This window comes from Desmodus rotundus, chromosome 9 (genome assembly GCF_022682495.2).
Source record: "Desmodus rotundus isolate HL8 chromosome 9, HLdesRot8A.1, whole genome shotgun sequence".
NCBI lineage: Eukaryota > Metazoa > Chordata > Mammalia > Chiroptera > Phyllostomidae > Desmodus > Desmodus rotundus.
In genome coordinates this window covers 75,148,210-75,165,060 of record NC_071395.1, presented here as the reverse complement: position 1 = coordinate 75,165,060, position 16,851 = coordinate 75,148,210, and the positions used below count along the sequence as shown (strand labels likewise).

Here is a 16,851-nt window from a genome sequence, read left to right as displayed (position 1 = left end):
TCCCACAGGATGGAAGAAAAATATTTGCCAACTATCATCCTGAAAAGGGGTTAATATCAAAAATATATAAGAAACTTCTGGAACTCAAAATTTTTTTTAAATAAGCCAATTTGAAAATAGGAAAACTTCTTTAAAAGACATTTCTGCAAACAAGACATACAAGTGCACCCTGAGAAATATAAAAAATGTGCTCAACATCACTAATCATCAAGGAAATGCCGATGAAAATCACAATGAGATATCACCTCATACTTGCTGGGATGAATATTATCAAAAAGAAAAAATATAAGTGCTGGAGAGGATGTGGAGAAATTAGAACTATTCTACACTGTTGGCTATATATCCAAAACATATGAAATCAGATCTTAAAAAGATATCTACAACCCTATGTTCACTGAAGCATTATTCACAATAGCCAAGACATGAAAACAACCCAAATGTTCATGAATAGATGAATGGATAAAGAAAGTGTGGTATATACAAATAATGAAATATTATTCAAACTTAAAAAAAGAAGGTAACCGAGACGGGCCGGGAGATGCTTCTAGAAGTCACATCACTATGGCTGCCCAAGGAGAACCCCAAGTTCAGTTCAAACTTGTGTTGGTTGGTGATGGGGGAACTGAAAAAACCACGTTCGTGAAACGCCATCTGATGGGTGAATTTGAAAAGAAGTATGTAGCCACCCTGGGCATGGAGGTCCGCCCGTTGGTGTTCCACACCAACCGCGGGCCCATCAAGTTCAACGTGTGGGATACAGAGGGCCAGGAGAAGTTTGGCGGGCTGCAGGAAGGCTACTACATCCAAGCCCAGTGTGCCATTATAATGTTTGACGTCACTTCGAGAGTTACTTACAAGAACGTGCCTAACTGGCACAGAGACCTGGTACGAGTGTGTGAAAACATCCCCATCATGCTGTGTGGCAACAAAGTGGATATTAAGGACAGGAAAGTCAAGGCAAAATTGATTGTCTTCCACCAAAAGAAGAATCTTCAGTACTATGACATTTCTGACAAAAGTAACTACAACTTTGAAAAGCCCTTCCTCTGGCTTGCTAGAAAACTAATCAGAGACCCTAACTTAGACTTTGTCACCATGCCTGCTCTGGCCCCACTGGAGGTCATCATGGACCCAGCGTTGGCAGCACAGTATGAGCACAACCTCGAGGTTGCCCAGACCACTGCTCTCCGGTGAGGATGACAACCTGTGAGAAAGGGAAGCTGGAGTCCAGCATCGGAAGTCTAGTTTTATAGGCAACTGTCCTGTGATGTCAGTAGTGCAGAGTGTTTGCCACTTTATTATATAGCTAAGCAGAACCTGTGCTTGATCTTTGGGATGCTGAAAGAGATGAATGGGCTTCGGAGCGAATGTGGCAGTTTAAAAATACCTTCATTTGTTAGACTTGCATACTTAGCTGTTTTGGAACACAGTTGTTTCTTTATTGAGTTTCAACTCTAAGACTGCTGCAGCCCCATCACAATATTCAGTGGTGAAACTTTGTTTGTTAACTGTCATTCCCATTCCTTTTCGTTTAGAACCAGAATAAAGTTGTATTTCAAATATCTTTAAAAAAAGAAGAAAAAGAAGAAGAAGAAGGTAATCCTGCCATTTGACATGACATGGGTGGATGGGAGAATATTATGTTAAGTGAAATAGCCCAGTTACACAAGAATGGATACTGTGTAATTCTGCTTGCATGAGGTATCTAGAACAGTTGAATTTATAGAGAGAATAGAATGGTAGTTGTTAGGAGCAAAGTGGGGGGTGGGTAAGGAAAAAATAAGAGTTTTTTTCAATGAGTATAAAGTTTCTGTTATGTAAAATGAGTAAGTTTTAAAAATTCCCTGTACAACATAGTACCTAGAGTTAATAATATGGAATTGTGAACTGTATAATATGTTGAAGATAGACCTCATGTTAAGTTTTTTTACCAACAACAACAAAAAAGAAAAAACACAAACACACTAGGAAATTCTTGGAGGTAATAGATATGCTTAATACCTTGGTTGCTGTGATACAGCATATGTGCATATATACATCCAAATTCATCAAGACATAAAACAAATGTGTGCAATTTTCACAAATTGTACATCAATAAAGTTTTTAAAAAGTGGAATATAAAACATAGACCAAACTTCAATTTTTGCATGTTAAGACTGAAGTGTTCATAGAGCAAAAGTGAAGATGTCCACAATGAAGATAATAAAAATGAAGAACTAGAGTGTGGGAAGCCCCATCCAATGGAGTTCTCCCAGCTGCCGAGGAGGAGAGAATAAGTCGTCCTGGACACAATCTGTTGTTCCAACAGAAAAAGGGGGGGGCAATTCCCTCTAGTGGAGAATGCCCCCAGCCCTTCTCTGAAATGGCTTTTATTGGGATCAGTATGCACTGGGGTATACAGAATGCATGCTAATCTCATCAATCCATGTCTAAAGACCATAGGTACAGAAAACAGATGTTATCTATGGATAACAATTGAGAAAACACAGAGATCTGCCTCAGGTCGGTGTCTGTTAGATATGCTGATGCCAGAGGGTCGTTTAGGTGTGATTCTTGTGATTAGGAATTCACTCCCTTCTGCTTTGAACTTAAATATCTGGTTTATATCAACAGGGTTGTACAAAACAAAGGAAGCTTTCAAAGGATACAATGTATATGTATACATACATTGTATACATTGTATTTGTATACATTGTAAGCTTCAGGCCTGATTTCCCACAGGAACCCGGGAATCCTCGGTGTTAGTATCAGGTCGTACCTGCCTCCAGCATTCCCGGTATTCCAGTCTAGATTTACAGGCAAGGCCCTGATCACTCGGGGCTACAATTTCTGATACCACATGAAGTGGTCCCCAACACTAGAGAAAGGTCTAGACCACACATAGAGATGTGGAGGTAGGCAGAATGCATGAAGGATTAAAATTATGGATTTAGATGCCATAACTTAGAAGGGAGAATAAGGGAAAAATGAACTCATGTTGGAAACCTAGACAGTGCCATATGTGAAACTTATATTAAAAAATAAATGCCCGCTCCCGTTATTTCTCATGTGGGGGGAAATGAGAAGAAAAAAACCTTAACTTAAATACACTGAGACATTGAGTAAGCTGAATACTGATCCACATTGGGACCCTGGCAAGTCATCAAATTCCACATTTTTCAGTCTTTAAAATGGAGACATGATTCCACAAAGAAGTAGAGTTCATCACAAGAGTAGATTAAGATCATGGGTATAAAATTTGTTGATAAATTCCAAAATACTAAGCAGAAAAGAGACACCCTTAAAAAGTGAAGCTGTTGACTTCCAGGCAAGATGGAGGCATAGGCAGATACACTACACTGCCTCCTTGCACAACCAAAAGGAGGACAACAACAAATTTAAAAACAAAAAACAACAGGAACTGCCAGAAAATCGAACTGTATGGAAGTCCAACAACCAAGGAGTTAAAGAAGAAACAGTCATCCAGATGGGTAAGAGGGGCATAGTCAGGCAGTGGCGGGGGAGAGGACTAGTGGCAAGGCAGTAGCTGGAGGACCTGGGTGGATGAGGCGGCAGCTGGCAGACCAAGTGGCCCCACATTTGCATGAGTGTAAACTAAGAGGAACAACTGGGGAGCAAGACAGACTGCACAACCAAGGGTTCCAGTACAGGGAAATAAAACCTCAAAACCTCAAACTGAAAAAACCTGTGGGGATTGAAGCAGCAGGAGAAAATCCCAGCCTCACAGGAGAGTTCATTAGAGAGATCCACAGGGTCCTAGAATGTACACAAGCCCACACACCTGGAAATCATCACCAGAAGGGCTCAGTTTGCTTGTGGGTAGCAGGGGAAGTGACTGAAAGTGGCCCAGAACTGAGCAAGTGGTGCTGTTCCCTCTCAGACCCTGCCCCCACATACAGCCCCACAGTGCAGCAAAGTGGATTGCCCCACCCTGGCAAATACCTAAAGCACCACCCTTTACTATGTAACAGGCCCACCTGACACACACACACACACAAAGCCCAAATGAAAGAACAGATCAAAGTTCCAGAAGAAATACAACTAAGTATTGAAGAGATAGCCAACCTATCAGACACAGAGTTCAAAACACTGGTAATCAGAATTCTCACAGAAATGGTTGAGTATGGCCACAAAACGGAGGAAAAAGTGAAGGCTATGCAAAGTGAGATAAAGGAAAACATAGATGAAACCAACAGTAAAGGGAAGTAAACCAGGACTCATACCAATGGTTTCGATCACAAGGAAGAAATAAACATTTAACCAGAACAGAATGAACAAAAAATTCAAAAAAATGAGGAGAGGGTTAGGAACATCCTGGACAATATGAAAGATCTGAACCTTAGGGGTGCCAGGAGGAGAAGAGGAAGAGCAAGAAACTTATTTGAAAAAATAATGAAGGAAAACTTCCCCAATCTGATGAAGGAAATAGAGTTCCAGGAAGCTCAGAGTCCCAAAGAAGTTGGACCAAGGAAGCACACACCAAGGCATGTCATAGTTACATTACCCAAGATTAAAGAGAAGGAGAGAATCTTAAAAGCAGCAAGAGAAAAGGAAACAGTTACCTACAAAGGAGTTCCCATAAGACTGTCAGCTGATTTTTCATAAGAGACCTTACAGGCAAGAAGGAGCTGGAAAGAAGTATTCTTTTTTTTTTTTTTATTGTTATTCAATTACAGTTGTATGCCTTTTCTCCCCATCCCTCCACCCCACCCCAGGTGAACCCACCTCCCTCCCCCCTCTCCACCCTCCCCCTTGGTTTTGTCCATGTGTCCTTTATAGTAGTTCCTGTAATCCCCTCTACCCACTGTCCCCGCCCCCACCCCCCACTCCCGCCCTGGCTATTGTTAGATTGTTCTTAACTTCAATGTCTCTGGTTATATTTTGTTTGCTTTTTTCTTCTATTGCTTATGTCCCAGTTAAAGGTGAGATCATATGGTATTTGTCCCTCACTTCCTGGCTTATTTCACTTAGCATAATGCTCTCCAGTTTCATCCATGCTGTTGCAAAGGGTATAAGCTCCTTCTTTCTCTTTGCTGCGTAGAATTCCATTGTGTAAATATACCATAGTTTTTGGATCCACTCGTTTGCTGATGGGCACTTCGGTTGCTTCCAGTACTTGGCTATTGTAAATTGTGCTGCTATGAACATTGGGGTGCACAGATTCTTTTGGATTGGTGTTCCAGTGTTCTTAGGGTATAATCCCAGCAGCGGAATTACTGGGTCAAAGGGCAGTTCCATTTTTAGTTTTCTGAGGAAATTCCATATTGTTTTCCACAGTGGCCTCACCAGTCTGCATTCCCACCAACACTGCACGAGGGTTCCCTTTTCTCCACATCCTCTCCAACATTTGTTTGTGGATTTGTTTATGTTGGCCATTCTGACTGGTGTGAGATGATACCTCATTGTGGTTTTAATTTGCATCTCTCTGATGGCTAGTGATGCTGAGCATCTTTTCATATGTCTCTGGGCCCTCTGTATGTCTTCCTTGGAGAAGTGTCTGTTCAAGTCCTTTGCCCATTTTTTAATTGGGTTGTTTGTCTTCCTGGAGTGGAGTCGTGTGAGTTCTTTATATATTTTGGAGATCAGGCCCTTGTCTGAGGTATCATTGGCAAATATGTTTTCCCATACTGTGGTTCTCTTTGTAATTTGGTGCTGTTTTCTTTAGCCCTGCAGAAGCTTTTTATTTTGATGAGGTCCCATTTGTTCATTCTTTCCTTTATGTCCCTTGCTTTAGAGGATGTGTCTGTGAGGATGTTGCTGCGTGGAATGTCTGAGATTTTCCTGCCAATGTTTTCCTCTAGGATTTTTATGGTGTTACAACTTATATTTAAGTCTTTTATCCATCTTGAGTTTATTTTCGTGTATGGCGTAAGTTGGTGATCGAGTTTCATTTTTTTGCACGTAGCTGTCCAGATCTCCCAACACCATCTGTTGAAGAGACTGTTTTTGCTCCATTTTATGCTCCTGCCTCCTTTGTCAAATATTAATTGATCGTATAGACTTGAGTTTATTTCTGGGCTCTCTATTCTGTTCCATTGGTCTATGTGCCTGTTTTTATGCCAGTACCAGACTGTTTTGATTACAGTGGCCTTGTAATACAGTTTGATATCAGGTATTGTGATCCTCCTGCTTTGTTCTTCTTTCTCAAAATTGCTGCTGCTATTCGAGGTCGTTTATGGTTCCATATGAATTTCTGCAATGTTTGTTCTATATCTGTGAAATATGTCATGGGTACTCTAATAGGGATTGCATTGAATCTATAAATTGCTTTGGGTAGTATGGCCATTTTGATGATGTTAATTCTTCCAATCCATGAACATGGTACATGCTTCCATTTGTTTGTATCTTCCTTAATTTCTTTCTTCAGTGTTGTGTAGTTTTCTGAGTACAGGTCTTTTACCTCCTTGGTTAGGTTTATTCCTAGGTACTTTATTTTTCTTGTTGCTATATCAAATGGGATTTTTTTCCTGATTTCTGTTTCTGCAGTTTCGTTGCTGGTGTACAGGAATGCCTTTGATTTCTGGGTATTGACTCTGTATCCAGCTGTTTTGCCAAATTCATTTATTAGGTCGAGTAGTTTTTGAGTGGAGTCTATAGGGTTTTCCATGTACACTATCATGTCGTCTGCAAACAGTGACAGTTTCATTTCCTCCTTTCCAATTTGGATGCCTTTTATTGCTTTTTCTTGTATGATTGCTGTGGCTAGGACTTCCAATACTATGTTGAATAGGAGTGGTGAGAGAGGGCATCCTTGTCTTGTTCCTGATCTTAGTGGGAAAGCTCGAAGTTTTTGTCCATTGAGTGTGATGTTGGCTGTAGGTCTCTCATATATGGCCTTAATTATGTTGAGGACTGCTCCCTTTATTCCCACTTTGCTGAGTGTTTTTATCAGAAATGGGTGCTGTATCTTATCAAACGCTTTTTCCGCATCTATTGATATGATCATGTGATTTTTGTCTTTGCTGTTGTTGATGTGATGTATTATGTTTATTGATTTGCGAATATTGTACCATCCTTGCATCCCTGGGATGAATCCCACTTGGTCATGGTGGATGATCTTTTTAATATATTGCTGGATGCGGTTTGCTAATATTTTGTTGAGAATTTTAGCGTCTATGTTCATCAGCGATATTGGCCTGAAGTTTTCTTTCTTCGTTGTGTCTTTATCTGGTTTTGGGATTAGGATGATGTTGGCTTCATAAAAAGAGTTTGGGAGTCTTCCATCCGTTTGGATTTTTTCGAATAGTCTGTGAAGGATAGGGGTTAGTTCTTCCTTAAATGCTTTGTAGAAATCTCCTGTGAAACCATCTGGTCCACGGCTTTTGTGTGATGGGAGTTTCTTGATGACTTCTTCAATTTCCTTTGCTGATATTGGTCTGTTCAGGTTTTCTGCTTCTTCTTCAGTCAGTTTTGGAAGACTATATTTTTCTAGAAATGTGTCCATTTCATCTAGGTTTTCAAATTTCTTAGCATACAGGTCTTCATAGGAATTTCTTACGATCCTTTGTATTTCTGTGGTATCAGTTGTAATCTCTCCACTTTCATTTCTAATTCTGTTTATTTGGATCCTCTCTCTTTTTTTCTTGCTGAGCCTACTTAAAGGCTTGTCGATTTTGTTTATCTTTTCAAAGAACCAGCTCCTGGATTCATTGATCCTTACAATTGTGCTTTTAATCTCTATGTCATTTAGTTCTGCTCTGATCTTGGTTATTTCCTTCCTTCTGCTTGCTCTGGGCTGTCTTTGTTGTTGTTCCTCCAGTTCTTGTAGGCATAGGGTTAGGTTGTTTGTTTGAACTGTTTCTAACTTCTTAAGGTAGGCCTGTATTGCTATGAACTTCCCTCTCAGGACTGCCTTTGCTGTGTCCCATAGGTTTTGGGTTGTTGTGAGTTCATTTTCATTTGTTTCCAGGAAGTTTTTGATTTCTTCCCTAATCTCGTTCTTGACCCATTCATTGTTTAATAGCATGCTATTCAGTCTCCATGATTTTGAGTGTTTTGGGTTTTTACCCTTGGGGTTGGTTTCTAGTTTCAGACCCTTGTGGTCAGAGAAGATGCTTGATATGATTTCAATTTTCTTGAATTTGTTGAGGCTTGCTTTGTGTCCTGTCATGTGGTCTATCTTTGAAAAAGTTCCATGGACACTTGAAAAGAATGTGTGGAAAGAAGTATTCAAAGTCATGAAAGGCAAGGACCTACATCCAAGATTACTCTATCCAGCAAAACAATCATTTAGAATGGAAGGGCAAATAAAGTGCTTCCCAGATACGGTCAAGCTAAAGGAATTCATCATCACCAAGCCCTTATTATATGAAATGTTAAAGGGACTTATCTAAGAAAAAGAAGAAGATCAAAAACTATGAACAGTAAAATGACAACAAACTCAGAACTATCAACAACCAAACCTAAAAAAACAAAAACAAAAACAAACTAACCAAACAACTAGAACAGGAACAGAATCACAGAAATGGAGCGTTATCAGTGGGGAAGCAGAGGAGTGAGAATGGGGGGAAAGGTATAGGGAATAAGAAGCATAAATGGTAGGTACAAAATAGACAGGGGGAGGTTAAGAATTGTATAGGAAATGGAGAAGCCAAGGAACTTATATGTACAACCCATGGACATGAACTAAGCAGGAGGGGAGTGTGGGTGGGGTGGTACAGGGTGGAGGGGAATAAAAGGGGGCAAATGGGACAAATGTAATAGCATAATCAATAAAATATATTTTTTTAATTTTTATGGTGAAACTCTTAAGCAGACTTTGGCTTTCTTCTCCATACCTGAGGGAGGAACATTTAGTACCCAAGGAATGAATTAGCTCCCAGGTAAAGACAAACTAAACTATTGTAGTAAAGAAGATAGAAATTATACTTTAGGCTCAATTCAAATCAAAGCACATGTACAAAGGACCCATGGACAAGGACAATGGGGTGGGGATTGTCTTTGGAAGCAGGGGTTGGATGGGGCAGGGGAGAGCAACATGGGGGGGGAAATGGGGACAACTGTAACTGAACAACAATAAACAAATTTTAAAAGACAATGTAGATATGAAAATAAATCAAAGTAGAAAATGTTGAGAGACAGAATGTTGTGAACACTTGCTCAGGAAGAGAGAGGTTAAGGATCATGTGTGAATGACCCATGGACATGGACAACAGACTGGGGAATGACTGGGCGAGCGAGCAGTGGGCTGGACTGGTGGAGAGCAAAGGGGGAAAATTGGGACAACTGTAATAGAATAACAATAAAATATCTAATAAAAAAGGAAGTGAGAGTAAAAATATGTTTAATGAGCAGATGTGGAAATTCTACTCCAGAAGGTCAAACCCCTCCAAATATGAACATTTTCACCCCCACCCACACCTTGCCTCCAGTTTGCCATTTCTATGCTGAAAAGAAATAAAACTTTTCCTTCCAGAAAAAAAGAATTTATATTCAACAATAAATAGTCCAGTTTAGCAGAGGTATTCAATAGAGTGAGATGTCTGATTTTTAGTCAATATTAACTGAGGAGGACACTGTATTTTTTAAAGCAAAGTTTTAATTAAGTGAAATAACACAATAAATTAGTGGCTTCACAGCTGAAGACAGAAAGATCAGTTAAAAGTTGGATAGGATGGTTTTCAGGGTCACTAAGGAATAACAAAGAGGAAGACCTTGCAGGCAGGTCACTGAAATCCCCTTTCCAGGTTCAACAACATACCTCCACTTCATTTCTTTTATTTATTATACAATTGTTAAGTATGCAATTTTTTTAATTTTTATTGTTATTTAATTACAGTTGTCTGCATTTTCTCCCCATCCCTCCACCCCACCCCAATTTTTTAAAAGATCAGTACTAAGAAAAGAAGTATGGTTAATACAAATAACATATGATCTCACCTTTAACTGGAACATAATCAACAAAAGAAAAAAGCAAACAAAATAGAACCAGAGACACTGAAATTAAGAACAATCTAACAATTGCCAGAGGGGAATGGGGAGGGGATAGTGGGGAGAGGGGTTTACAGGACCTACTATAAAGGACAAATGGACAAAATCAAGGGGGAGGGTGGAGGTGGGGGAGGGAGGTGGGTTTGGCTGGGGTGGGGTAGAGGGATGGGGAGAAAATACAGACAACTGTAATTGAATAACAATAAATTTTAAAAAAATATCCCAATACTAATATCAATGTATCCAGTGTATAAAATTATGCAAAAATTCCACTTAAAAATTTTTTAAATCCAGAGGGAAAGAGAGAAATATTGATGTGAGAGAAACATCGATCGATTGCCTTACATATGCACTAGACCAGGATCGAATCTGCAACTTAGGTATATGCCCTGACTGAGAATTAAACCCACAACCTTTTGGTTTATGGGACAATGTTCCAACAAAGTGAGCCACACAGGCCAAAGCCAAAATTTCCATTTTATAACCCACATATGAGTGAAAACATATGGTTCTTTTTCTTTCTAACTTATTTCACTTAGCATGATGTTCTCAAGGCCCATCTGCATTGTCGCAAATGGCAGTGTTTAATCTTTTCTCGTATATCATAGAAATATACACTTGAAACCTATATAATCTAATTAACCAATGTCACCCCAATAAATTTAATAAATAGTGCTGATCGGAGACTAATTTGTTTGGAGTGTTGTCCCATACACCAAAAGTTTGCAGGTTCAATCCCCAGTCAGGGCACATACCTAGGATTCAGGTTTGACCCCATCAGGGAGCTTATAGGAGGCAACCGATTGATGTTTCTCTCTCATATCAATGTTTCCCATTCTCTCTCTCCATCCCCAACTCTTCTCTCTCTCTCTAAAATCAATAAACATATCCTCAGGTGAGGATTAAAAAATTGAATAAATAAAAGACATCCAAGCTTTACCATCATACAGAGAAGGAAATTTTCCTTTTGAGAAAGACTCTTCCAAGGGCTCCCTTCATGTCTCTGTTCCTCAGGCTATAGATGAAGGGGTTCAGCATGGGGGTCACCACAGTGTACATCATAGCCATGACCGTCTCCTTAACAGTAGAATTATCAGCTGATGGACATAAATAGAGACCAATAACTGTCCCATAGAACAGTGACACCACAGACAGGTGGGAGCCACAGGTGGAGAAGGCCTTGCAGATGCCTCTAGCAGAAGGGACCTTGAGGATGGAGGACACAATTCGTGCATAGGACATGGTGATGAGTAGAAATGGGATGACAAGAATAAGCCCTCCCATGATAAATATCACCAACTCATTAACTCGAGTGTCAGAGCAGGACAGCTTCAGCAGAGCAGACATGTCACAGAAAAAGTGGGGGATCTTGTTGTCAGCACAAAAACACAGTCTAGCCATGAGAAGAGTGTGTAACAGGGCATGCAATGTAGTCAGCACCCAGGACAGCAGGACCAGGGAGACACAGAGCTTGGGGCTCATGACGGCGGTGTAGTGCAGGGGACAGCAGATGGCCACATAGCGGTCATAGGCCATGGTCACAAGGAGGAAGCTCTCCAGGTCTGAAAAAAATAGGAAGAAGTACATCTGGGCCAAGCAGCCTGCATAGGGGATGGATGGGTCTTGGCTCTGCATGTTGTGTAACAATTTGGGAATGGTCACAGAAGAGAAGCAGATGTCAGAGAAAGACAAATTACTGAGAAACAGGTACATGGGCGTGTGGAGGTGAGAGTCCAGGTGAATAAGCACGATGATGAGGAGGTTCCCCAGGACGGTGGTAAGATACATGGCCAGGAACAGGGCATAGAACAGGTTTTGCTGCTCTGGCTCAATTGGCAGGCCCTGGAGGAAGAAGTATGTGATGATAGTTTGATTTCTTCCAGTCATGTTCTGTGTCCAGTGTCTTTTGGAAAAAAGTCGGTGTCCATTAAAAATCTGAATAAAAATAAACACATTTCTGTGATACATGGTTTGTTAATTGTTCTTCAATAATTAGTTGTACTCATTATTTGTAACAGCACTTTCTGTCACCACAAATATATCACTAAATCCAAGCTACTTTTCAGACTTATTTTCCCATTTTTCATTAATTAGCTTGTAACAATACTGACTCTTCCCTCCCCTCTAAAACACTCTCATCTCTAATCTTCAGTGTGACCCCACTGGCTCTCCTTATACTTCCCTGGGCATTTATTCTCAGTAACCGTGACTGGTTTCTCTCTAATGGTGTCATATATATTGGTGCTTCTTTGGGCTTTTTCTTAAACACTATTTTCTTATAATTTTCCATGTCCACCCTAAAGAGCCTGCATATTCTCATGGCATCTATTACATATAAATCTCATGGGTAAAATTTTATTGCTTTCTGAACTGTACCATCAATTGCTTAGTGATTATCTCCCCATGTAACAGAAGCATCTTCAGCCTAACAGATCCCCAAAGGAAAGTCATAATCTCACCCTGCTCCTCTCCCAATCCACTCCAAGTCTCTCACATTTCAGTAAAGGAAAAGAAACCCAGGCTCCAGTCATAAACCTTCTCTCTCCCCAGACCAGGCGAGAACCCACTGCTATGTTTCCACAGCATCCTGTGCTTGTTCCCACAGCACTTAGGCCCATTGGGATTATTTGTTCATCTCTGTCTTCCCTACTGGATTGTCAGCCCCATGCAAGAAAGGCCGCGGCTACAGCAGGGCCAGCTCCTGGCACAGTGCCTCCAAGTAGCTGATGTTCCGTAAATATTTATTGGCTGTACTTCAGGCTTAGACATGCATTCCTCCAACTGAAGGACAGAAAATTCCTGTTAAGTTAGAATATCTACATCTACTAAATCGTGTCAGAACAAGATCTTACTAGTTTTTGACACTTTATTACAGAATTCCTGGATGTAACTTCAGACTTCTAGAAAATATTAGACTACCTCAACCATACTACTCTTTATCATAAATAGACAACCCAGTACATACACCCACACTGTCGCTCTCTGCTTGTGTGGGTACCCACAGGATCTGATGATATTGCTGTGAAGAATAAACCTGATGGGGAGGTTTGGTAATGAGGGGAGAAAAAGGAAGGGATAAAGATAAATTCTACCCTCTTCCTCTAGTTGTTCTCCAGATATCCATACCTCAGAGTGTGCCTCAGACCTGACAAAGAAAGCTAAGGAGGAGCCCGAAAGGGTGTGGGAAGTTCCTTCCCTGAAGAAACATAACTGAGTCCAACTGCAAGAGTTCCATCCTGTTGATGCTGTTTAATTGAGCCATGTTAATAAATTTCCCATGTGGACATAATGGGTTGGTTTTGCAGTAGAGAGAAGCATTAAATGAGGCTTTACATAACCAATTTCTCCGAACTTTCCTCCCCTGGGAAATAAGTGGGACCCATCTCTGGTGTCAAGACTGTCACTGGGAATCACAAACCAGAGAGCCAGCACTTGCCGCTGCAGCTGTGGATCAGGCTTATGGGCTTCAGCTGCTCACTTACAGATGCCTTATCTTAACCTGGTGAATCAGTAGTTGTCAGCCTGCGCAAATTTTACATTTGGTGATGCAACGCTGCTGGTCTGTGGACAACATTTTGAGCAGTAAGAACATGCAACACATTTTAAAAAACAGATTACTGCACCCTTGCTCAATAAATGTAATCAGACTCTCTGGAGAGGGAGAGCCCATCCAAAACATTGTAACGCTCCGTATGTAATTCAAATATATAGTCAAAGGTTAATCTGTATTGAATGCCTGCCTCACACAGATGTCTTTTGTTGAAATGATACAATCTTGAGACATACATTACATAGTAATACTTATGCATGCTACCACTAAAAACTGGTGAACATCAGTCAAAATATTTCTAGAATGTGAAGAAATCTTGGGAAGCTGAAAGGTAAAGAGGATTCTTATACCTGAAAAACTATGCTGCAGAACAGCATATGAGACCCTCCAGTTGGAAGGACCCTAAAAGATTAGCTCATTTGTCTTCTACCCAACTTACCCAGTCTATCTGATGGTGATTCCAGGATCCTGGCCTGAGATTATGTTCCCCTTCATTCACTAAGGTGTGTGAAGGAATAGCCTCTTTTGTCATCACCTGTGTCTATAACATCCCTTCTCTCATCTCCCATTCTACACATCCTTGGGCCTAAGGGACCCTGGATCCCAGAGGAGGCCAGATCCCAGAGGAACTCCTGAAAGACAAAGTAATTACCCAGGATTTCTCAAGACAAATGCTCTCAGAGTCCTTGAGCAGTGATTGATTAGTCACAGATCACACCTCACTATACTTTGAGGGGGAGGTGGGGTTGGAGAGAAGCTCAGGTACAGATGCTTAAACACTGCCTGCTTAATGGGCAGTGGTCCAATGAGACTGGAGCCTACCTTTTGATAGGTGAAACAGGACGGTTGTGGAAGCCATAAAAACAAGCACGGGCAAGACTGTGAATATCCTAAAATCACTTCGAGTGTAGTTTAGGCTTTTATCCTCTGGGCAACAAGAAGCCATCAGGGTACTACCGTGAAAGATACATGTTGGAAAGATTCCAGGGTGGCAGAGTCTCTCACTACAACCTAATTCCCCATAACCACACCCAGGAGAGAGAAACCTGCGCTAACAAGGATTTGACTTCTATGACCTAACCATATGCAGACATATGGAAAGTATGAGAATAAAAGATACACTCTCCCAGATCATGTTCTATCTTCCTCAGACCAAGATAGAAAAGAAGCCCAGATTTGCATTTCATTAAGGTACATCTAGCTTCTTACCTCTCCAAGAAAACTGTGACAGCACCCTGCCGCCACCATGATCTCTACCACTCTACAGATGTGTCAGAATAACTCCTAGTCTGCAGCTCCTCCTTATCCTGCAATTGAGCACAAGGCCATAGCTAACATTATAACCTACTTCCTACGTAGTCCACATTCCCTTTTCATCACTTCAGCTGGATGGGGTTATTTACATTCAACCTTCATTCCTTCAGCGTCTGAATCCTCCGTGTTATTGCCTTTATTGGGTTCTTATACTTTTCTATCAACTCTTACTATGTGGTACCCTAAAGAATATCCTAGATATCCAACACGGATATCTTTGTATAGAGAAACCCAGTTTTCTATGATAACTCCTTAATTTGCCTGTTGGTTCAGTGACACAAAATGGCCAAGTGGCTGTCTCAGTGTCCAGTAGAACAGAACCACTGAAGCAATCCAGAGCAGTAGTCCTCCCTTGGGAACTGCATCAGACACTTCTTGTGCACTTTAGATTCTCATCGATTTTACTCCAATCAGTTCTGCACAGACTTCAACAAGCTTCACATAAATATGATCAGACTGCACTACCTCAGGCCTGCTCCTCCTGTCTCTTGCGTTCTGCCATTCCTGCCATAGGGTTTCTCTGATTTCCTGGATTAGACTATCATGGGAAGTGAGCTTAACACTCACACACACACAAGGTGAAAGTGGAGGGGAGTTAATGACTCATGGGCCAACTCTTAAATAACAGACGCTGGGAGCTGATGACTATATACTTCCCGTTTTCACTGAGGTCGGTGGTCCTGTGATGCAAATCATCAACCCTACCCACTCCTAGGTGTGGCCAACTCAATAAGCCACCCCACTACTGGTTCTCCCTTCTTCCTTATGTACCCCTTCTGTCACTTCTCCCCATGAGATAATATTCCCAAATAAACTACTAACAAAGAAGATTTTGTCTCAGTCCTGTTTATTGGAACTCAGGCTGTGACAGAATGTAAGATCTCTATACCAGAAAGAACCAAAAATTGTAAGGGTAGAGAGCAAAAATTCTGTGAGTACATTACTGTTGTAGTATATGTTGGCCAAAGAGTTTGTTTAGTTTTCTCCATATGATGGCTCTAGTAGTGCTTAGTTGTTTTAACATCATTTAAAACATTCTGTTAGATTGTATTGTGACAGCTGTCATATCAGCATGCATTTTAAAAAAACGTATAAAAATTAATGAATTTTTGTGTAGCCATTTTAATATTAAAGATGGAAGAAGACACACAACATTTTCAGTATATTATGCTGTATCATTTCAAGAAAGGTAAAGACACAACTGAAACACAAATTAAAAGATTTGTGCAGTGTACGGAGAAGGTGCTGTGACTGATCGAACGTGTCAAAAGTGGTTTGTGAAGTTTCTTGGTACTGTTGACATTTTGGCAAAATAATTCTTTGCTGTGGGGCTGTCTTATAATACATAAAGTTTTATAACATATATAAAAGCTTCATTACATATTATAAAGCTTTTATATGGCCTATTGTTTTTTTTTAGTTTTCTTGACAATTCTCTTTTTACATAATGTTTAGTATCAGCTTGGTGTGTGTGTGTGTGTGTGAGTGTGCACAGAAAGAAAAATTACATGCTACAAATTAGAGAAAAATCAACATCTTTGTCTTCCTATCCAAGAAAATGATTGCCCTTGTCTTCTTTTCTGTACTTCATTAGTATTTTTTAGTCACATATTTTCTATATTTATCATTTAGCCTTGATTAGTACTGCAATTTTTTTCTATTTTAAATGGTATCTTCATCCATTTTACATTCTAATGGTTGTGGGTCATTTCAATACCATCTACTAATGATTTCTGCGTATTAAGTTTTCTATTCTAGTGTCTTACTAAATTATCTCATTTTTGCAGTAATTTCTTAGGTTTTCCATGTATACAATTATACCATCTGCCAACAGCAATAATTCTTATACCTCAAATGTTTCTTTTATCTAATGTACCTCTGGACCCTAGAATATAAATTCTGTTAAGTTCAGAGATTTTTGTACTTTGTTTAAGTGCTTTGCCTCCAGCACCTGAGACAATACTTGGCAGAGTATATGCTCACTAAGTATTTGAAGTAATTAAATGAACTGCATAGACTAGCAGTTCCATGACAGTGCTTAGTAATAGTACTAACAG

General features: G+C 40.2%; 2 protein-coding genes across 2 annotated transcripts; one reads left to right on the top strand and one right to left on the bottom strand.

Moving 5' to 3' along the window:
• Positions 1-546: 546 nt before the first annotated feature.
• LOC112308882 (GTP-binding nuclear protein Ran-like) lies at positions 547-1,559 on the top strand. The gene has a single exon (XM_024565171.3). The coding sequence runs from the start codon at positions 562-564 to the stop codon at positions 1,192-1,194; it is 633 nt and encodes a 210-aa protein (XP_024420939.2). The 5' UTR covers positions 547-561; the 3' UTR covers positions 1,195-1,559.
• Positions 1,560-10,093: 8,534 nt separating this feature from the next.
• On the bottom strand, positions 10,094-13,987 carry LOC112308593 (olfactory receptor-like protein DTMT). Its single transcript, XM_024564888.4, has 2 exons — positions 13,920-13,987; positions 10,094-11,865 (listed from the first exon to the last, which is right to left on the bottom strand). The coding sequence occupies exon 2, from the start codon at positions 11,815-11,817 to the stop codon at positions 10,873-10,875; it is 945 nt and encodes a 314-aa protein (XP_024420656.2). The 5' UTR covers positions 11,818-11,865; positions 13,920-13,987; the 3' UTR covers positions 10,094-10,872.
• Between the last annotated feature and the right edge of the window lie 2,864 nt (positions 13,988-16,851).